Source organism: Arachis hypogaea, chromosome 5 (assembly GCF_003086295.3).
Source record: "Arachis hypogaea cultivar Tifrunner chromosome 5, arahy.Tifrunner.gnm2.J5K5, whole genome shotgun sequence".
Classification (NCBI taxonomy): Eukaryota; Viridiplantae; Streptophyta; class Magnoliopsida; order Fabales; family Fabaceae; genus Arachis; species Arachis hypogaea.
Genome location: NC_092040.1, coordinates 22904100 through 22928497, shown reverse-complemented (window position 1 = coordinate 22928497; position 24398 = coordinate 22904100). Strand labels below are relative to the sequence as shown.

Sequence of the window (24398 nt, the reverse complement as noted above, 5' to 3'; positions counted from 1 at the left end):
TGTGATTGAGAGTTATTAGTTGGTTTGGAACTATGCTTACAATGAAGTTCTTTTTCTATTGAGAAATTCTAGACCAACGATAAATTCTTCACAGCAAATTTTCGGCGCTGTTGCTAGGGACGACGCGTACGCGTCACTGGTCTTTTTCACACACCCACGCGTCAGTGTGAGTGACGCGTACGTGTTGAAAAGCTGATGTTGGGACTTTTTGTACAAAAACCAGAGAGTTGCACTGGAGTGGTGCTGCGTTTGTGCGAAGAGCACAATTTAGCCCCACGCGTACACGCGGCTAACGCGTACGCGTCGCCCTTTCTTTTCTACATCACATGCGTGTGTGGGGGACGCTTACACGTCACTTGCCTCCCCTGCTTTTTGCCGCATACAGGTGGACGAAGCGCGCGCATCGCCTTCGCGCCCTGTTTTTCCCCTGTTTTTGTTCCTTTCTTCTTCTTTCTTCCTGTCTCCTTCTTCTTTCCTTCTTCTTTCTTTTTACTTTCTTCTTCCTTTCTTACTTCCTTCTTCTCACTCTCTTCAAAATTCCACTTCTCATTTTTCTTATTTTTCGTTTTCTTTTTTATGTTGCATTTGCCTATTTTCATTCATTGCATTTTAATTTTGTTTTTATAACTTGTTCTTATTTTCTATTCTATTTTTCTTATTTTAATATTGGTGTTGAATTCTCCTATTCAATTATTGAGAATTTCCTAGATTATTTTGGTGCTTCTTGACTTGTTTGATATTGATGGGTGATGAAATTTCCAAGTCAATGCTTAACCTTTGATGATTCTTGCATCCTTTGTGCATTGCTATGAACTTGCATGTCTTTCATGACCTACTCTTTCTTGTTTGAACTTGATGCTCAACATGCTCCTCATGTCATTTACTTGTGCTCTGATTTTACTCTTGCATCAAGTATTCAAGTAGTAGTTGATATGCCATTCGCTTACATTGCTTTCTCACTTACATGTTGTAGCTACCAAGTAGTTGAAAACCCTACTCTTATTTGGCATTATCCCCTGCATATATTCTATTTGCTTTGATATCTTTGTTGCGGGCTTAATTTTCTTTCTTTTTCTCTCCTTTTAGGCTGGCCACCGAGAAGGGAATGGAAAAAGCTTCAAAATGGGGTGACAAACAAGTCCCTCCGCATAATCCTTTGTTGAAGCTCATCAGTTGTAAAAACCCACCTTGGAGGAGTCCGACTTTCCGTACCCACTCCTTGCTCTTCTTTGCATGCATCGAGGATGGTGCAATCTTTAAGTATGGAGAGGTTGAGGACCGACCTCCGTGGGTGACTACTTCCTTTTCCAACACCAATTCTTAATTTTTTTTGTTAGATTAGTTGTTGCATTGCATGATAAGTTGCATGATAGTTAAAGTTTGTATATATATTCCACCACTTCCTTCTTTTTAGGACTACTTGGTTAGAGTGATGATTTCTTTTCCAAGAAAACTGTTTTAGGGCACCCCACCAATTTGAAAAAAAAATTGTTGAACTTGCTTGAAGAATTTATTTTGGAGCATGATTTTTGAGCTAAGACCACAAGCATGTGAGTTTTGAGCCCAATTGTGTATTTATATCATATAACCACTTATTTTCATTATTGTGTGTGTTATTCTCTTTCTATGATTGTAATCTTTGATTTGTTTGATTCTATATGTCCATTATTTTTTGTATGAATGCATTTATATGATTGAGGCCATCATTTTATTTAGCTCACTTACCCAAATAGCCTACCTTTCATCAACCATTGTTAGCCAATTTTGAGCCTATTCAATCCCTTTTGTTCTTAATTTTAGCACATCACTACCCCTAAGTGAAAAACAATAAATGTCCCTTAATTTGGATCTTTGATTAGCTTAGGCTAGGGAGAGTATTTATCATTTGGGTATGGGAAACTTGGAAACAATGGTTGAGATAAAAGTGTATTTTGTATTTTTGTTGAAAATTATGGGAGTGGGTACATATTCATGCACTAAATGTTTCAACCATATGCATTAATACTCTTGTATATATTTTATCTTGAAAAAAATAATAGAAAAAAAGAAGAAAAATAAAAGAAAAATAAAATAATGTATAAAAGAAAAAAATATAATAAAATAAAAAGAAAAAAATATAAAGAAAAAAGAAAGAAAAAAAGCAATAAAAAGGGACAAAAATGCCCCAAAGTAAAGTAATAATAACAATGCATATGGAATGTGAATTAAAGAGAATGCATGAGTGTGTGAAAAAAAATGGGGAAATCATGGGTAGCTAGGTGATGTATTCGAATTGTATAGGTTGTTATATGTGTTTGGTGAGAGCTTAGGTTAATCAAAGATTCAAATTTCAAGCTCACTTGGCCATATACATCCTTACCTTCACCCTAGACCCATTACAACCTATGAATAAGTCCTCATGATAAATGTATGCATGCATTGAATAATTGTTGATTGTTAGATGAAAAACAAATCTTGAAAAGCATGATTAGAAAAGAATTGACTGAATCAACCCTATACACTTGAGCGACTAGAGCGGATACACTTCCGGTGAGGGTTCGATGCTCAATTCCTCATTCCCGACTTTCATGAGCTTTCTTCTTGCAAGTCTATTTGAATTTCATTCTGATATTTGAATTAGTAGGATTCATGAATCATCATATTACTTAGCCCTACATGTTCATATACGTTCTTGGAGAATTGATTTACTTTTAACCAAATAGGTAGAATCATTTTGCATTTAGTTGCATGCATGTAGATAGGTGCATATAGTTTATTTGCATTGAATAAATGTTCATACCCCATTTCTTGTCTTTCTTGGTTTAGCATGAGGACATGCTTAGTTTAAGTGTGGGGAGGTTTGATAAACCCCAATTTTGTGATTTATCTTGTGTTAAATTCGGGGAATTTTATCAACTTTTTTCACATTTATTCAATGAAATAGCATGGTTTTGTAAATCTCTCCTAATTTGTAGTTAAGAGTAAAAACATGCTTTTTAGGCCTTTAAATCGCTAATTTTAATTTATTTTAATTCCATTCGATGCCTTGATATGTTTGTTAAGTGATTTTAGAATTAGAAGGCAAATATTGGGTTGAAGGAATGAAGAAAAAGCATGCAAAAATGGAAAATTCATGAAGAAATGAAGATTTGCTGAACCCAAGGGCACGCGCACGCGTCACCCATGCGTACGCATGAGAAGGAGATTCGCTAGTGACACGCACGCGTCACCCGCGCGTACGCGTGAAGAGGAATTTTGCCAATGACACGTATGCGTGACCCATGCGTATGCGTGACAAGCGGCACGTATCCTCACTAAAGGCAATATGTTGGGGGCGATTTCTGAGCTCAAGGAGGTCCAAATCCAACTCATTTATGATGCTTTTGAACCCAAGGATTGCAAGGGAATTGGGAGGGACTAGTCATAGTATAGTTTTTCATCATGTTTTAGGTTAGAATTCTAGAGAGAGAAGCTCTCTCTTCTCTCTAGAATCTAGGGTAGTTTAGGTTAAATTTTCTTAGATCCAAATTTTAATTCTTGTTTCATTTTAGTTTTCCTTTACTTTTATTTGTTCTATCACTTTGGTTTATCTACTTCTCTTGTTAATTTCTCATTTTGCTCTCTTTTATGTTTATGAACCCTTGTTGGTTTTAATTTTCTTTTAATGTAATTTATTGTTTCCATGCAGTTTTATGTTTATCTTCATTGCTATTGTTGAATTCTCGCTTATGTTAGCTATGTGCTTCATTAATTCTTGCATTTTATGATGTTTACTTTTGTTGTACTCTAGGTGTTTGATAAAATGGTTTCACTAGTTTTAGAGTAGTTTTTATAATCTTGGTCTAGGCTAAGGGAATTGAGTGACCTTGAGTCATTGCATCTCATTGAATTGGTGATTTGAGAACCCTTAGTGGTCAATTTGATAACCATTAATGCTATCTTACTACCAAGTCAATTAGTAGCTAGGTTAGGACCTATGGTTTCATGTTAATCAAGCCTATTTAACATACTTCAAGCGTTGAAGTAGACTTGATGGGTTGGTCCCTCATAATTATCAATATATGGTTTGTAGACAAGGATAGTGATTTCAATTTTCATGCCTTAGCCAAGAGTCCTTTTCCTTTTCTTTATTAGTTAATTGTTACTTACTTTCTTGTTATTTACTTTTCTTGTCAATCATCAAATCAAACCCCCGTTGTTCCTTCGTAGCGAATAATTGATCACTTCTTTGTAATTCCTTGTGAGACGACCCGAGGTTTGAATACTTAGATTTATTTTTGTTGGGGTTTGTACTTGTGACAACCAATATTAAAATTTGATTGAGAGTTATTAGTTGGTTTGGAACTATGCTTACAGCGAAGTTCTTTTTCTATTGAGAAATTCAAGACCAACGATAAATTTTTCACATCAGCATCCTCCCTCGTTGCCTTGTTGTGCGCTGCTCGGTCGCTCCCTCTTCCCTCTCTCTGGTTCATTTTTCCCGCTTCTCTTTTTGTCCCAATTTAATTTTGTTCCAATTTTGCTGCTCTGAATTTCACCCCAAATCTGCTAGGGGTGAATTAACTGCATTGGTGGCCCTCATGTGTATAACTAGGCATAGATACAATTATTGTAAAAATGCACAAAATGATAATGAATGATAATATTTTTTGCTTTACTCTCAATTTACAATTCATCTTCTAACTTCTGAGAATGTACTAATTTGTGATGAAGTTTCTTTCTGTTCTTTTATTTCATTTCAAATAATTCATAGTTGTTAAAAACCTTTATACTGGATGTCAATAACTTACTCTGTAGTGTCATTTTTTTCAACTTCATTCATAGGACTTCATAAATTCTCAAGGGAAGAGATTAAAATGTAATGTGAGGTATCATGCCAGTTTTGATGGTATCTTTTCTGAGGTATCAATTTCTTTTACTAAAAGAAATCTAGGCCCTGCCTCTGCTTTGGCAGCAGATATTGTTGGGATTGGTGACTCATGGCTTACATTTGCCATTAAAAAAAGCTATAATTGAGCCAATAAAGGATGTAGAAGATCAGGATTGATTTAAAGGATTAGATGAGAAATGGAAGGTAACAATAAATATTATGTTTCTTATTAAATCACGATGTGTTACTCTTGACTACTTGTGCAAAGTTATTCTTTAAAAGGCGATTTTTTTTTGTTTTCTGAGCTTATTATAGTTGAAATAATGATTCTGCAATCATAAAGAAACATTTTTGAGTACCTTTATTCCAGAAGTAAATCTCTTGAAAGTATAGTTTTATGTTTCTCTTACAATATTTTAGGTATATCTATGCAGGAACTGTGAAGGAGAAATTGATCCCAAAGGTGACATATGGGTGACTCTATATAGATGGGGCTGTATGGTAATAGCGTACAAGGCAAATAAATTTCAAAAGCATAAGTTGGCACCTATATAGGTGAGTTGTCATTTAATAGACCCGTTAAAACTCTTTAAAGGTATTTATGGGCTTACATAAACTTCAATTACATGACTGGGAAGATCTGTAACGGCCTGATCATGTAGGGATAAATTTTCTCTGATAATTTTAAAATTTTCTTTTTCAATTTTTATAGTTTTTTCCTTGATTTGTAATGAGCAAGCAAATGAGGATTAATGGAAGTTAATTTATTTAAGGATGGATGACTCTTGTCTGCTTTATGGTGTTTTCTATGTCTTAATAGGCAATGGGATTAATTGGCTTTTATTGATAGAAATAAATAAAGATTCATTATTTGTTTATTTTTTAATTTATATTTTTTAAAGAAAAAGAAAAAGAACTTGCCTTCTCTTCAATTTATGTGAGGGTAAATTGTTTGTTTCTCCCCTAAAGTAGTATGTGCCCGGAAGTAGAAAAAATGAAAGATAATTCCTTGCCAATAATTTATTCTTTTCCATAGGATATGTAACACCCTACCATACAGAGTCTTATGCTTAAGTCATAATTCAGAGATGGCAAGGTATTACGACCTCTAAAATAAAAATTTAGTACATATAGTAGTATGAATGATTGATTATAACTAGGAGCCTTTGTAGAAAAAGGGGTAAACAAAAACCATCGCAACTCTAAAGCGCAACACCGATCGACAACGTAACGAATAAGGATAAACCAACGCGAGAATTATATATATACAAAGGAGTGTCAAAAATAGGAATATCAAGACTCAAGATCCGGCTGCGAAGATAACCGGTCCGAGCATAGCAATATATACATATGATAAAATAAGGAAACCCCAAAGGAAACCCAAAGGGACACAAATACATAAAACCTATTCTCCAAATTCTCCCATAAGAGGAGTCATCACAGTTTGTATTATTTAATGGAGATAAAAGTATCTAAGCAAAACATATAAACCAAAACATAGTCCCCAAGAACAAGGAATCTTCGCAAATCTAGAAGTCTCCAGCATGCCTCAGCGGGAAACCGTACGTCCTGCATCTGAAAACCACAAAATCCGCATGGGTGAGAACCAGAGGTCCCCAGCATGGTAACAGCTTCCACATATATAATACATAATAATGGAGGAAAGCCAAAGGCAATCCTAGAACTTCCTCCAGATAATATCAAAGCTTATAAACAAGCTAAACCATAAAGGGCATCTGACTAAAGATTCTTCAGTCTAACTAATACTTCCCTTTCCAATTCCTTCAAACCTCCCAACCACCAGCAGGAGTATAGTGTAGCAATCACAGTTATATCAAACAAGGAATACACAAATAGGAACAAGTAAAGCATTTAGACAATTAGCAAGTAATGTGCAGTCAAATAGGCAATCTCAAACAATTCATATAGTATGCATATGATGAATGCCTGTCCCTAGTGGCTGATGATATCATCTGTCGGTTATAGAGCCAACTCGACAAGTCCTGGTAGCTAACCATTGGACTGTCCCTCTGTCACGCATCCCCAACTCGAGTTATACTCGTCATAAACATGATCATAATCATGATCTATATCCATCACCTTCACTGGTGAATATTTACGGGGGCGAGCTCATCCGGGTCTTTCACAGTGCCCGGCCACACTTATGACATAGGGTCAAAAGAGCTTCGAGTCTTAACCTGGAGCACGTGGTGGCTAGCCACTGCTACTACCCAGGGAAACTCGTATCTCCGATAGTGGAAGTGCAAATCACAATTATCAATAATTCAGCATAAACATGCATGAATTCTCATCCGTGGATCAACATCCATATCAGCCATCCGGCTCACGGTTAAATCCATAACCAGCCAATATTCATAGCATACACAGCTATTCCGGCTCACGGTTCAATCCAGAACCAGCCAATATTCATAAACAATTACGGCCCTTCGGCCAATGGCATACAAGCACTTCCACCACCATCCTCCACATCTCACATAATCATCAATGATCCTCATTGATCATTCATTTTCCCTTGCTTCACTCGCAAGTTACCACATTCACTAGCCTTTCTTCTCATAGCTAGACATATCATAATGATTTAAGATATAAGTGGTGAGATCGGAGGCTTAGAAGTATGAGATTTGACTTTTAAAACTCAAAAATCAACTTTGGGATGAAAACAGGTCCACGCGTACGCGCACTCCACGCGCACGCGTGAATGGCCTCAAAAACTCATCGACGCGCAAGCGTCATGCACGCTAACGCGTGGATTAAAAATTTGCCAATCGGCGCGTACGCGTCAACCACGCGTACGCGTGGGTGTTCTCGTGCCCCAGGCACAACACTGGCACAGTTATGGCATAACTCTCTGGAAAATGGCTGGGCATTGGGTGCAGCACAATCGGCGCGCACGCGCACATCACGCGCACGCGTGGATGGCGCTCTCTGGAAGATCGGCGCATACGCGCCAAGTGCGCCTACGCGCAAGGGGTTATTCTGCTAAAAATTTTCTAAGTTAAAAGCTGCAGAATTCACAGATTTAAACCCCAATCTTCCAACGGACATAACTTCTTCATTTTAAATCGTTTTTCACCCGTTCTTCGAACGGCATGGACTTCCCGGATCCAATTTCATTTCTAAACAGGTTTGACACAAAACAGAGATCCGTAGTTCAAGTTATGTCCCACCAAAGTATGCCCAAAAAACATATTTTCATACAAAACCACAATATGCCATTTTCAAAACAAGCCATTTTCAACTCTTTTCAAAATCAATCAAAACATGCCAATTTCATCCCTTTTCTTTGAAATCAATCAAAATATATCAAATTCAACATCAAGCCTCCTCAACTCACACATTGACACTTTACCACAAATTATAGAATCACTATCTCATCATTTTAACCCACTTCACCCAAGTGGCTCAAACTCAAACATATTGACATATCATATACTCTTACTCATGCCAATTCTCAACAACACCAATTCCAATAAATCATCATTGTACACAATCAACATCATACTCACCATAAACATGGTTCAACCCACAATTCAACCATAACTAATCATCAAGCATATATCACAACATGCATATTTCTCATACCTCATACCACCAAGGCATCATTAATCATCATTACATATATGACCACATCATATATATCAATAATTCAACAACATTAACCATTCAATGCCTATCTTAGGGCCTCTAGCCTAAGTATTTCCTACCACATTGCATATTTGATACGGAAAACCGAAACCATACCTTAGCCGATTTTCCCAAGCTCCACCGGAGCACTTCCAAACCACTTATCCACAAGCTCTCAAGGCCTCAAAACCTCTAAAAACAGATTTTTCACCACCAAACCCTTTCCAAGCTTTTCAAAATCACCAATCAAGCTCCAATATCCACACATACACAACCTAAGCTACAACCATCATACCCATACACAACATCTCAAAACCCAAACATCATAAAACAACAAAATACACTAGGGTTGAGAATTTTACCACACCCAAGGTCCAAGGAGACAAGATTAACCTTCTCCTTCAAGAGAGTTGGGTCCTATAACATCAAAGAACCCAAAATCTCAACATTTCACCCATGAAACTCGAAAATAAGGGCTGGAATTTCGAACAGAAACTTGTGGCTTACCTCAAGATTGATTGTATGGGTTTTGTAGAGCTCTTCGCGGTGAACGCGTGGCCGCAAATGGAGCGGCAATCGGAGCTCTAGATCAAAAGTTATGGTGGTTTGAAGATCAAGTGAGAGAATGAAGTTGAGAGAGAGTTCTTCCCTTCCTCTCCACCATTTCAGCGTGTTTGAGTGTGTTGTGAGGAGAGAGAGTGCTGAAAACTAGGGTTTTGGTTTAGTTTAGTTGGGCCAAGGGCCCACATTGGGTCCGGTTGGCCCGGTTTGGCCCGTTCGGTCCAATCTTGGTCCGATTTCTATAAAATTGGTACCGAAATTCTTGTCTCAATCTCCTCTATCATATTTAGCCACAAAAATCACATTTTGGGCTTTCTAGAATAAATTCTCATTTATGGGTTAATTAGCCGTTAATTAACCGGGTTTTACATTCTACCCACCTAATTGGGAATTTTGCCCACAAAATTCAAATGCAATTACCTGAGAATAAATGCGGATAGTCCGTTCGCATCTCCGACTCAAGTTCCCAAGTGTGTTCCTCAACACCGCCTCGACTCCATGCCACTTTGACTAATGAAACCTCTTTTCCACGCAACCGTTTGATACTAATATCATCAATTCTGACTGGAGCCACTGGAAGCATCAAATCTTCCCTTAACTGAACCGACTCAGGTTCCAACACATGGCTAGCATCAGGAGTGTACTTCCGAAGCTGCGACACGTGAAACACATCGTGCAGATTCGAAAGATGAGGTGGTAGAGCCATCCGATACGCCACCGGCCCAATCCTTTCCAGGATCTGAAATGGACCAATGTATCGAGGATTCAACTTCTTTGCCTTAATCGCCCTACCTACTCCCGTGGTCGGAGTAACCTTAAGGAAAACATGATCTCCTTCCTCAAATTCTAAGGGCTTTCGCCTCTGATCGGCGTAACTCTTTTGACGACTCTGCACCGTAAGCATCCTATCTCGAATTTTCTTGACTTGTTCAGTAGTCTCAGCTATCATTTCCGGCCCTAACAAGCTTTTCTCTCCAGCTTCATACCAACATAGCGGAGATTGACATTTCCTCCCATACAAGGCCTCATACGGAGCCATTCCGATGCTCGCATGATAACTATTATTGTATACAAACTCCACTAATGGCATAAACCGATCCCAACTCGCCGGTTGGTCCAAAACACAAGCTCTCAACATATCCTCTAGTGTTTGGATTGTCCTCTCGGATTGACCATCTGTTTGAGGATGGTAAGCCGTGCTCAAGCTTAATTGGGTTCCAAAAGCTTTCTGAAATACACCCCAAAACCTTGAAGTGAAACGAGGATCTCTATCAGAGATTATAGTAGCAGGTACACCATGAAGTCTCACAATCTCCTTTATGTATAACCGTGCTAGCTTCTCAAGGGTGTAAGTCATCTGAATGGGCAAAAAGTGAGTTGACTTCGTCAATCGGTTCACAATCACCCAAATAGCATCAAAACCAGTCCTAGTCCTTGGTAATCTAGACACAAAGTCCATTGCAATACTTTCCCACTTCCATTGTGGAATCTCTAAAGGTTGCAACATCCCGGAAGGTCTTTGATGTTCAATCTTCACCTTTTGACAAGTTAAGCACTTTGAAACATATTCCGCCACATCATTCTTCATACCCGGCCACCAGAACATTGCCTTTAAATCATGGTACATCTTAGTACTTCCCGGGTGAATGGAGAATCCGCTTTTGTGTGCCTCCTTTAAAATATCTTGCCTCAAAGTGCCCACATCCGGCACAATGATCCTACCCTTGAATCTCCATAACCCATCTTTTTCTTCCGACACTCTCCATTGTTTTCCTTGCTCCATAGCCGGTAACACCTTCCATAACGCTTCATCATTTTGATGAGCCTTTAGGAGTTCAGACTTAAAATCACTTGAGATCTCTAATCGGCTCAAACACAAAGTTTCGGATATTTCTCGAGTACCAATTTTTAGACTCTCAAATCCCTTGAGCAACTTCTCCTCTTGAAGCATCATCCAAGCCGCATATAACGACTTCCGACTTAACGCATCCGCCACTACGTTCGCCTTTCCCGGATGGTAATGCAACTCAAAGTCGTAGTCCTTCAACAATTCCATCCACCTTCTCTGTCTTATATTAAGCTCTTTCTGATCAAAGAGGTACTTCAAGCTCTTATGATCAGAGAAAACTTGGAACTTAACCCCATAGAGGTAATGCCTCCACACCTTCAAGGCAAACACAACTGCAGCGAGTTCCAAATCGTGCGTAGGGTAACTAACTTCATGAGGTCTCAACTGTCGTGAGGCATACGCCACCACATTACGATGCTGCATCAGCACGCACCCTAGACCCTTCAATGAGGCATCACAATACACCTCAAATGGCTCATTTGGCTCAGGTAACACTAACACAGGTGCAGTGGTCAACTTTTTCTTCAATGTCTGAAAGCTCTCCTCGCACTCAGGAGTCCAAACAAACGGAGTGTCTTTGCGGGTTAACTTTGTCATTGGCAAAGCTATCTGTGAGAAGCCCTTGATAAACCTTCGGTAATAGCCAGCTAAACCCAGAAAACTCCTTATCTCTGTTACGGTGGTTGGTTGCTTCCAATCCATCACAGCCTCCACCTTAGTTGGATCTATGGCTATTCCCTTCTTACTCACCACATGGCCCAAAAACTTCACCTCACTCTTCCAAAACTCACACTTCGATAGTTTTGCATAGAGTTTCTTCTCTTTTAGAATCTGCAACACGGTCCTCAAGTGTTCCGCATGCTCTTTTTCAGTCTTGGAGTAAATCAGTATGTCATCAATGAAGACAACAACAAATTTATCCAGAAACGGACGGAAAACTCTATTCATGTAATCCATGAACACCGCAGGAGCGTTCGTCAACCCGAAAGACATTACAGTGTACTCGTAATGACCATAACGAGTCCTGAAAGCGGTCTTAGGGATATCCTCATCCCTCACCCTTATCTGGTGATAACCGGATCGCAAATCGATCTTGGAGAAAACTCCAGCTCCTTGTAACTGATCCATGAGATCATCAATTCTCGGCAATGGGTACTTATTCTTTATTGTAACCTTGTTCAGCTGTCTGTAATCCACACAGAGTCGCATACTCCCATCCTTCTTCTTTACTAGTAATACTGGAGCACCCCACGGAGAGACACTTGGTCGTATAAAATTCTTTCCAAACAAATCCTCTAACTGAGACTTTAGCTCGTTCATCTCTAACGGTGACATCCTATAAGGAGCACTTGAGATTGGTCCCGCCCCGGGCACCAATTCAATAGCAAACTCAACCTCTCGGTTAGGTGGAAACTCATCAATATCATCAGGAAATACTTCCGGAAACTCACACACAACTGGAATCTGTTCCAACCTTTGATCATCACCCGAAACACCCGCGGTTAACAACAGGATACCCTGACATTCGGTTCCGGAACAGTTCACCATCATCGAATTCAAGTAATAATTATTCACCACGACCGGCCCTTCCGTATCTCCCGGCATAAAGTACACTGACTTTGTAGAACAATCTAGCAGAACATGGTTCTTAGATAACCAGTCCAATCCCAAGATAAGATCAAGACCAATCATCGGTAAGCAGATTAAATTATGAACAAAATCACGCTGCTTGAACCTAAAGGAAACTTCCGGGCATCCTAGCCTAGTTACCATGGCTTCATGGGTAGCATTGTACACTCTTAGATCATAACCTAAAGTTACAATCTTCAACCCTAACTCATGGGCTTTCTCAAATGCAATGAATGAATGCGATGCTCCCGAATCAAATAAAGCATTTAAAGTTTGACCAGCCATTTCACAATTACCTCGAATAAGTGTCTCGGATCCCTCAGCTCCTACAGCTGAAGTGGTGAACACCCGACCAGGCTGTTGTGCTGTCCCAGCACCTTGTTTCTGCTTCTCAGGACAATTTGCGGCTTTATGCCCCGCCTTTCCAGAAGTGTAGCACAAACCCCATCCGGCCTTGCATGGTGCTCCCGGATGGTGACTTCCACACCTAGTACAAGCTTGATCATCCTGAGGTTGTTTCCCAAACTTCTTCCTTTGGAAATTGTTGTTGTTGTTGGGCCTCCTGAAAGAGCTTCCCCTCTTGAAAGATGGGCCTCTAGGTGCAAAGCTCTTTCTTCGATTCTGTGGGAATGAACCTTTGTGAATCCCTTTCTCAGCGGTTGCCCTCGTCACACACTCTTCAGCAACCCTACACTTGTTTACCAACTCGGAGAAAGTCCTAATCTCCATTGGTCCCACTGAAATGAAAATGTCACTCCGGAGTCCTCCTTCATACTTAACACACTTCCATTCCTCATATTCCACCGAAGTCCCTTGGCACATACGAGAGAACCTGAACAGCTCCTCAAACCTGTCAGTATACTCTGATATGGACATAGTACCCTGCTTCAACTGTAACAATTCAAGTTCCTTAGCCGTCCTAGCAGAAGTCAGAAAGTACTTATAGAACTCCTCTTGGAAGACATTCCAAGTGATATAGTCATCACCCTGCTGCAAAAGACGTCGGATACCTTGCCACCAATGCGACGCTTCACCTGTAAGCATATAGGTAGCAAACTCAACACGTTGCCCTTCAGGCACCACTTGTGCTTGCAGTGCTCGCTCTATAGCCTGAAACCACGTATCAGCCTCAGTCGGACTAGTAGTCCCCTTGAACTTAGGTGGATTAACCTTTAAAAAGTTTGCTAGTGTCATCGGACCCTGAACTCCACATCCATCATTACCATGGTTGTTCATCTGTTGACCAAGAGCCTCAGCAGTGGCTTGCAAAGCAACAGCCATGTTCTCCAACGCAGTCATAAAGTTCACCGGGTCATTAGGGTTATTCTCCGGCGCACGAGCATTCGTACGACCTCTCGCACTACCTCTACCACGTCCACGAGGCGCCATCTGGTTGATATACACACCAAACAATCGATATTAAGTTGATCAGTCTCAATATCGGAAGTCTAGTGCTTCAAAGTCCCAAATGCATGCTCATGAACGTTTATGCCAATTATATCAAGCAGATATACTAATAGCACATAACACACACACACACACAGAGAATGCACAGAAGCATAATCAGTCCATCCCTCAGGCTCTACAGGAACGAACTGCTCTGATACCATAATGTAACACCCTACCATACAGAGTCTTATGCTTAAGTCATAATTCAGAGATGGCAAGGTATTATGACCTCTAAAATAAAAATTTAGTACATATAGTAGTATGAATGATTGATTATAACTAGGAGCCTTTGTAGAAAAAGGGGTAAACAAAAACCATCGCAACTCTAAAGCGCAACACTCCGATCGACAACGTAACGAATAAGGATAAACCAACGCGAGAATTATATATATACAAAGGAGTGTCAAAAATAGGAATATCAAGACTCAAGATCCGGCTGCGAAGATAACCGGTCCGAGCATAGCAATATATACATATGATAAAATAAGGAAACCCCAAAGGAAACCCAAAGGGACACAAATACATAAAACCTATTCTCCAAAATCTCCCATAAGAGGCGTCATCACAGTTTGTATTATTTAATGGAGATAAAAGTATCTAAGCAAAACATATAAACCAAAACATAGTCCCCAAGAACAAGGAATCTTCGCAAATCTAGAAGTCTCCAGCATGCCTCAGCGGGAAACCGTACGTCCTGCATCTGAAAACCACAAAATTCGCATGGGTGAGAACCAGATGTCCCCAGCATGGTAACAGCTTCCACATATATAATACATAATAATAGAGGAAAGCCAAAGGCAATCCTAGAACTTCCTCCAGATAATATCAAAGCTTATAAACAAGCTAAACCATAAAGGGCATCTGACTAAAGATTCTTCAGTCTAACTAATACTTCCCTTTCCAATTCCTTCAAACCTCCCAACCACCAGCAGGAGTATAGTGTAGCAATCACAGTTATATCAAACAAGGAATACACAAATAGGAACAAGTAAAGCATTTAGACAATTAGCAAGTAATGTGCAGTCAAATAGGCAATCTCAAACAATTCATATAGTATGCATATGATGAATGCCTGTCCCTAGTGGCTGATGATATCATCTGTCGGTTATAGAGCCATCCCAACAACTCCTGGTAGCTAACCATTGGACTGTCCCTCTGTCACGCATCCCCAACTCGAGTTATACTCGTCATAAACTTGATCATAATCATGATCTATATCCATCACCTTCACTGGTGAATATTTACTGGGGCGAGCTCATCCGGGTCTTTCACAGTGCCCGGCCACACTTATGACATAGGGTCAAAAGAGCTTCGAGTCTCAACCTGGAGCACGTGGTGGCTAGCCACTGCTACTACCCAGGGAAACTCGTATCTCCGATAGTGGAAGTGCAAATCACAATTATCAATAATTCAGCATAAACATACATGAATTCTCATCCATGGATCAACATCCATATCAGCCATCCGGCTCACGGTTAAATCCATAACCAGCCAATATTCATAGCATACACAGCTATTCCGACTTACGGTTCAATCCAGAACCAGCCAATATTCATAAATAATTACGGCCCTTCGGCCAATGGCATACAAGCACTTCCACCACCATCCTCCACATCTCACATAATCATCAATGATCCTCATTGATCATTCATTTTCCCTTGCTTCACTCGCAAGTTACCACATTCACTAGCCGTTCTTCTCATAGCTAGACATATCATAATGATTTAAGATATAAGTGGTGAGATCGGAGGCTTAGAAGTATGAGATTTGACTTTTAAAACTCAAAAATCAACTTTGGGAAGAAAACAGGTCCACGCGTACGCGCACTCCACGCGCACGCGTGGATGGCCTCAAAAACTCATCGACGCGCAAGCGTCATGCACGCTAACGCGTGGATTAAAAATTTGCCAATCGGCGCGTACGCATCAACCACGCGTACGCGTGGGTGTTCTCATGCCCCAAGCACAACACTGGCACAGTTATGGCATAACTCTCTGGAAAATGGCTGGGCATTGGGTGCAGCACAATCGGCGCGCCCGCGCACATCACGCGCACGTGTGGATGGCGCTCTCTGGAAGATCGGCGCATACGCGCCAAGTGCGTCTACGCGCAAGGGGTTATTCTGCTAAAAATTTTCTAAGTTAAAAGCTGCAGAATTCACAGATTTAAACCCCAATCTTCCAACAGACATAACTTCTTCATTTTAAATCGTTTTTCACCCGTTCTTCGAACGGCATGGACTTCCCGGATCCAATTTCATTTCTAAACAGGTTTGACACAAAACAGAGATCCGTAGTCCAAGTTATGTCCCACCAAAGTATGCCCAAAAACCATATTTTCATACAAAACCACAATATGCCATTTTCAGAACAAGCCATTTTCAACTCTTTTCAAAATCAATCAAAACATGCCAATTTCATCCCTTTTCTTTGAAATCAATCAAAATATATCAAATTCAACATCAAGCCTCCTCAACTCACACATTGACACTTTACCACAAATTACAGAATCACTATCTCATCATTTTAACCCACTTCACCCAAGTGGCTCAAACTCAAACATATTGACATATCATATACTCTTACTCATGCCAATTCTCAACAACACCAATTCCAATAAATCATCATTGTACACAATCAACATCATACTCACCATAAACATGGTTCAACCCACAATTCAACCATAACTAATCATCAAGCATATATCACAACATGCATATTTCTCATACCTCATACCACCAAGGCATCATTAATCATCATTACATATATGACCACATCATATATATCAATAATTCAACAACATCAACCATTCAATGCCTATCTTAGGGCCTCTAGCCTAAGTATTTCCTACCACATTACATATTTGATACGGAAAATCGAAACCATACCTTAGCCGATTTTCCCAAGCTCCACTGGAGCACTTCCAAACCACTTATCCACAAGCTCTCAAGGCCTCAAAACCTCTAAGAACAGATTTTTCACCACCAAACCCTTTCCAAGCTTTTCAAAATCACCAATCAAGCTCCAATATCCACACATACACAACCTAAGCCACAACCATCATACCCATACACAACATCTCAAAACCCAAACATCATAAAACAACAAAATACACTAGGGTTGAGAATCTTACCACACCAAGGTCCAAGGAGACAAGATTAACCTTCTCCTTCAAGAGAGTTGGGTCCTATAACATCAAAGAACCCAAAATCTCAACATTTCACCCATGAAACTCGAAAATAAGGGCTGGAATTTCGAACAGAAACTTGTGGCTTACCTCAAGATTGATTGTATAGGTTTTGTAGAGCTCTCCGCGGTGAACGCGTGGCCGCAAACGGAGCGGCAATCGGAGCTCTAGATCAAAAGTTATGGTGGTTTGAAGATCAAGTGAGAGAAAGAAGTTGAGAGAGAGTTCTTCCCTTCCTCTCCACCATTTCAGCGTGTTTGAGTGTGTTGTGAGGAGAGAGAGTGCTGAAAACTAGGGTTTTGGTTTAGTTTAGTTGGGCCAAGGGCCCACTTTGGGTCCGGTTGGCCCGGTTTGGCCCGTTCGGTCCAATCTTGGTCCGATTTCTATAAAATTGGTACCGAAATTCTCGTCTCAATCTCCTCTATCATATTTAGCCACAAAAATCACATTTTGGGCTTTCTAGAATAAATTCTCATTTATGGGTTAATTAGCCGTTAATTAACCAGGTTTTACATTCTACCCACCTAATTGGGAATTTTGCCCACAAAATTCAAATGCAATTACCTGAGAATAAATGCGGATAGTCCGTTCGCATCTCCGACTCAAGTTCCCAAGTGTGTTCCTCAACACCGCCTCGACTCCATGCCACTTTGACTAATGAAACCTCTTTTCCACGCAACTGTTTGATACTAATATCATCAATTCTGGCTGGAGCCACTGGAAGCGTCAAATCTTCCCTTAACTGAACCGACTCAGGTTCCAACACATGGCTAGCATCAGGAGTGTACTTCCGAAGCTGTGACACGTGAAACACATCGTGCAGATTCGAAAGATGAGGTGGTAGAGCCATCCAATACGCCACCGGCCCAATCCTTTCCAGGATCTGAAATGGACCAATGTATCGAGGATTCAACTTATTTGCCTTAATCGCCCTACCTACTCCCGTGGTCGGAGTAACCTTAAGGAAAACATGATCTCCTTCCTCAAATTCTAAGGGCTTTCGCCTCTGATCGGCGTAACTCTTTTGACGACTCTGCACCGTAAGCATCCTATCTCGGATTTTCTTAACTTGTTCAGTAGTCTCAGCTATCATTTCCAGCCCTAACAAGCTTTTCTCTCCAACTTCATACCAACATAGCGGAGATTGACATTTCCTCCCATACAAGGCCTCATACGGAGCCATTCCGATGCTCGCATGATAACTATTATTGTATGCAAACTCCACTAATGGCATATACCGATCCCAACTCGCCGATTGGTCCAACACACAAGCTCTCAACATATCCTCTAGTGTTTGGATTGTCCTCTCGGATTGACCATCTGTTTGAGGATGGTAAGCCGTGCTCAAGCTTAATTGGGTTCCAAAAGCTTTCTGAAATGCACCCCAAAACCTTGAAGTGAAACGAGGATCTCTATCAGAGATTATAGTAGCAGGTACACCATGAAGTCTCACAATCTCCTTTATGTATAACCGTGCTAGCTCCTCAAGGGTGTAAGTCATCTGAATGGGCAAAAAGTGAGCCGACTTCGTCAGTCGGTCCACAATCACCCAAATAGCATCAAAACCAGTCCTAGTCCTTGGTAATCCAGACACAAAGTCCATTGCAATACTTTCCCACTTCCATTGTGGAATCTCTAAAGGTTGCAACATCCCGGAAGGTCTTTGATGTTCAATCTTCACCTTTTGACAAGTTAAGCACTTTGAAACATATTCCGCCACATCATTCTTCATACCCGGCCACCAGAACATTGCCTTTAAATCATGGTACATCTTAGTACTTCCCGGGTGAATGGAGAATCCGCTTTTGTGTGCCTCCTTTAAAATATCTTGCCTCAAAGTGCCCACATCCGGCACAATGATCCTACCCTTGAATCTCCATAACCCATCTTTTTCTTCCGACACTCTCCATTGTTTTCCTTGCTCCATAGCCGGTAACACCTTCCATAACGCTTCATCATTTTGATGAGCCTTTAGGAGTTCGGACTTAAAATCACTTGAGATCTCTAATCGGCTCAAACACAAAGTTCCGGATACTTCTCGAGTACCAATTTTTAGACTCTCAAATCCCTTGAGCAACTTCTCCTCTTGAAGCATCATCCAAGCCGCATATAACGACTTCCGACTTAACGCATCCGCCACTACGTTCGCCTTTCCCGGATGGTAATGCAACTCAAAGTCGTAGTCCTTCAACAATTCCATCCACCTTCTCTGTCTCATATTAAGCTCTTTCTGATCAAAGAGGTACTTCAAGCTCTTATGATCAGAGAAAACTTGGAACTTAACCCCATAGAGGTAATGCCTCCACACCTTCAAGGCAAACACAACTGCAGCGAGTTCCAAATCATGCGTAGGGTAACTAACTTCATGAGGTCTCAACTGTCGTGAGGCATACGCCACCACATTACGATGCTACATCAGTACGCACCCTAGACCCTTCAATAAGGCATCACAATACACCTCAAATGGCTCATTCGGCTCAGGTAACACTAACACAGGTGCAGTGGTCAACTTTTTCTTCAATGTCTGAAAGCTATCCTCGCACTCAGGAGTCCAAACAAATGGAGTGTCTTTGCGGGTTAACTTTGTCATTGGCAAAACTATCTGTGAGAAGCCCTTGATAAACCTTCGGTAATAGCCAGCTAAACCCAGAAAACTCCTTATCTCTGTTACGGTGGTTGGTTGCTTCTAGGGGTGTCAGGCGGGGAAGCCCGCCCCGCCCCGCCCCGCCGGAAGCCCGCTCTCTGGCGGGCTGACCCGCCCCGCCCCGCCTATTCAGGCGGTCCCAAAATCCTAGCCCGCCCCGCCTAATGGCGGGCTGGCGGGCTGGCGGGCTAAGCCCGCCTAATTAGTTTTTTTTTTAATAAGAAAAAGTATCTTCTATTTAAATCAATATAAATCGGACTAAGCCCGCCTAATTAATTGTTTTTTTTAGAAGAACATATCTAATATCTTCTATTTAAATCAATATAAATACAAATATTAAATATAAATAGTCTTCAAAGGATATAAATAGTCTTCAAAGTAAATAAACATAATCCAATTATCCAAAATACTCAAGTCATAGTTATAAATAGTCCCATAGACAAAATAAATATATAATCCAAAGTCCAAAAACATAATTATAAATAGTCTTCAAAGCAAATTAAACTTAATTCAATACACTTAATTTTCATCTTCATCTTCATATAAGTCAATAACATCATTGGAACCAACTCCTGAAGAATAGCCTTCTCCTTTTGCAATATCTTCCTGATCTTTATCTTCCTCTAGAAAAAAGTAAATAAATATATTAGCAAAATAGTACATAATAATGTTCAAAATCACTCAAGTATGTATGTCATAAATATAATATACCAAAATCATCATATCCACGAATCCAATTTCTGGTGCAAATCACCGCTTCAACATTATCTGACAACAAACGACTTCTATACTTATTCAAAACATGAGAACCCATGCTAAATGCAAATTCTGAAGCCACAGTAGTAATAGGAATGCTCAACAAATCTCGTGCCATTAGTGATAGGGTTGGAAAACGATGATGGTTGTCTTTCCACCATTGCAAAACATCAATGATTGCATCATTACAAAATAATGTTGCCTCACTCAAATAAATATCCAGTTGGTTCTTTCCACTTTTCACTTCAGCTTCTTGATTACGGGACATCAAATCCTTTGCATTACAAACAATATATGAATCAAAAAGCATGAAAAATAAAAAACACATATAATCAAGTAGATAAAAATACTTACACCAACAATTTTAATAAGTTGAGTTCCAATTGCAGAAGATGTTGCTTGAGAAAAATTACTTGAAAGTTGGGAAGAACTCTCTACAGTTGTAGAGGAATTTTGATCATAAACCTCAAACAGCTTGTATAACTTACTCTTCACAAGCTCCACTTTGTCTTTAGCACTAATAGGATCAATCTCATTATAGCAATGAACCAAAGTGTTGAGTTTAAATCTAGGATCAAGAACTGCCCCAAATGCAAGAACAACACTGTATTCTTCCCAATATTTATTGAACTTAATCATCATTTTTTCTCCCATGTTCCTTATAAGCACTTCATCATTCTTCAAACTATTCATTAAAATCAGCTGGATTTGCCAAACTTGTAAAAAATACAAGTTGGATGTTGGGTAAGAAGTTCCAGACATCAACTTGGTAGTTTCATAAAATGGTAACAAGAAATCACATATTTTTTCAGTTCTTCTCCACTCATCTGATGAAGGACAAAACTCCCTAAACCCAGCTTCTTTTACTTTATACATTTCAAAAGCTTTCTTATAAGGAATAGCACTTGCAAGCATTGCATAAAGTGAATTCCACCTAGTAGGAACATCTAAACATAATGCAGTCGTATACTCAAGTCCCTCAATATCTTCAAAACATTCTTTAAACTTAACCATTCGACTTTCAGATTTTCTCAGAAACTTAATACCCTCTCTAATCTTAGACACTGCATCACCACATATTTTCATTCCATCTTGGACAATAAGATTTAAAATATGAGCAGAGCAACGAACATGAAAGAATTCACCACCACACAACAATGAACCATGCACATCCAAAGTACTTTTCAAGTGTTCAACACAAGTATCATTAGAAGAAGCATTATCCAAAGTAATGGAAAAAATCTTTTTATCAACTTTCCACTCAGTCAAAAGCGTAAAGATTTTAGAAGACAATTCAAATCCTGTGTGAGGAGGAGGCATATGACAAAAATTGAGAATTTTACTCTGTAATTTCCAGTTCTCATCAACAAAATGTGCAGTCAAACATATAAACCCCTCATTGGTACTGGAAGTCCAAAGATCAGATGTTAAGCAAATTCTATTTGGAATGGAAACTAAAATTTTTTTAAGTTTCGCAGCTTCTCTCTTGTAAACTTTCACTATGTCAGCTTTAACCGTATTCTTAGAAGGAAGTTTCAAAGTTGGACTAATATATTTCACCCAATTTCTAAATCTCCTATCATCAACCATATTAAAAGGCTTATCCCCAGCAACTACATACCCATCAAACATATCTCTAGCCACTCCTGAATCAATCTTAAGTGAACCCATTTTAAGTTGCAATTCTGCTATAGTCTGACCAATATCTTCATGCTTAATTTGAGTACAACTATCAAGATGCCGTTTTATAGTAGAAGTGCCATATCGCTTACCTCCAGCTTTAAACACTTTCTTGCATCCTTTACACTCAGCACGTTCTACTCCATCCTTATCTGGACCGAGCTTTTTGAAAAAATTCCAAACATCAGAGGTTGCTGGTCTCAGCCTTTTCGAACTAGGTTCATCAACCTCGACCGGAGCAGCCTCAGAACCAACTCCAGTGGTAACAAGGTTACTCACAGTTTCAGAATTCATATTTCCTGAAATAAAAGTAAAATGTAAATTGTTTATATGAACTAGGTTTTTCAACCATTAGCAAATCATACAAAAAACAGCAAGTATTCAGTCATAATCAAAACTCAACCATTATGAAGTATATTCAAAACTCAACCATTATCAAATTCAAGCATTTAACCAACAATCAACCATTATCAAGTATATTTAAAAATTGAATACTCATCTAGTTAGAACAATTTAGCACATTAACTTAAATGCATATTTTAACAACGAAATAAATTGTTGTCCCGCAATCAATGTATAGTCAAAGACTGTTATTTTTCTTAAGAACTGGTACCACCCTCAAATCTCAATTACAACCAGTTGAAAAATATTAAAATAGGAGGAAAAATATTAAAAGAAAAATAATCTCCAACTGTGAGATTCTAACAAATTTAGAACTGAATTATATGAAAACAACATCCAATCAAAGTTTAATTTATTGGGAACTAAATTTCAAAGACTCTGTATTCTAACAACAATCATAAAGGATTAAGTACCTTGGAGCCAAGTTTGGATCTGCAAGTGTTGAATAGCAAGTGTTGAACCCAGAGAAGTGACCAATTCAACAAGAATATGATTGGAAAACAAGCTTTAGTTTAATAATTGAGAATAGGATGAATGAATGTCTAATCAAATGGCCTAGGATAAAGATTTAGATGCAAAATAATGATATAGATGAATAATGGAACAACATATTTAACATTCTTGAAGCTGAAGTTTCTTATATAACAAGATTAAGCTGTCTATAATGAGAGTATGGCAGATCATGAATACTTGTGATTAAAGAAAAGTTGGAAGTTTAAAAAACTTACTGCTTGACCTGACACTCATAATCAAAACTCAACCATTATGAAGTATATTCAAAACTCAACCATTATCAAATTCAAGTATTTAACCAACAATCAACCATTATCAAGTATATTTAAAAATTGAATACATGATGGATCCATAAAAATTGAGCAATTAGTCTATTATCAAATTCACCACTTGGGTGCTAAAAACTGCACTAACAACTGCATAGACAGCTGCATTTGATGTAACAATAGAACAAAAAAAAAGGATTAGTTGCATATAAATTGAAAGAAGATGTACAATAGGTATGATTTAACCACCAGAATGACAAATTCAAGGAATATGTCTTCTGTTTTTTTTTATAATGACAGTGAGCTCAATAACTCAGATATTTCTTCTCATCAATAAAATTGTTCAATTCTCTTAAGATAACTCCACCCTTTTTCTGTACATAATAAATAACAACAGTACAACACCATGCACCTTCACTTAGCAACACACACTATAAATTACATTCATCAAGTATATCATATATCAACTTGTGTTAATAATTTGAAAACAAAGAATTAGTTACAAATATATGTTCAGGACTTCAGGTAATAGCATTAGCAAAGGTTAGAGTTATGCAGACCTTGAAGGATCAGCCGTGACCGAGAGGTGGAGTAGCCGTGACCGAGAACGAGGAGCAGTCGTGACCGAGAGCGAGGAGCAGCAGATTCAGAGGACAAGCCACGAGCCCACGACTCACAAGACCCAGGAGCACAGGACCGAGACCAGCAGGCAGCAGCGACGACGGCCAGACAGAGGTGAGGATGTAACTCTGAAGTTCGAGCTGAGGTCGCTGGACGATGGAATTGAGAGACTGAGAGTGACGGTGAGGAGCTTAGGATGACCGAGTGAGAGACTGAGAGTGGCGGTGAGGAACTGAGGAACTGAGGAACTGAGACTAAGGAACCGAGTGAGAGGCTGAGATCCGTCGAGGAGACTGGAGAGTGGAGACGAGACGACTGAGATCCTGGGTGGCGCTGCCGTCTGCCGAG

The 24398-nt window shown here is 39.5% G+C and overlaps 2 protein-coding genes across 2 annotated transcripts in view; both read right to left on the bottom strand.

The window, feature by feature from the left end:
* The window catches only part of LOC140184848 (uncharacterized), a 56008-nt gene that overhangs the window by 17893 nt on the left and 13717 nt on the right, over positions 1 to 24398 (bottom strand). The window contains 2 exon segments of the mRNA XM_072238036.1: positions 9660 to 12368; positions 17833 to 19851. Coding sequence (XP_072094137.1) covers positions 9660 to 12368; positions 17833 to 19851 — 4728 coding nt within the window.
* On the bottom strand, positions 20237 to 22542 carry LOC112800953 (zinc finger BED domain-containing protein RICESLEEPER 2-like). Its single transcript, XM_072236570.1, has 4 exons — positions 22341 to 22542; positions 20923 to 21284; positions 20524 to 20842; positions 20237 to 20435 (listed from the first exon to the last, which is right to left on the bottom strand). The coding sequence occupies exons 1-4, from the start codon at positions 22540 to 22542 to the stop codon at positions 20332 to 20334; spliced, it is 987 nt and encodes a 328-aa protein (XP_072092671.1). The 3' UTR covers positions 20237 to 20331.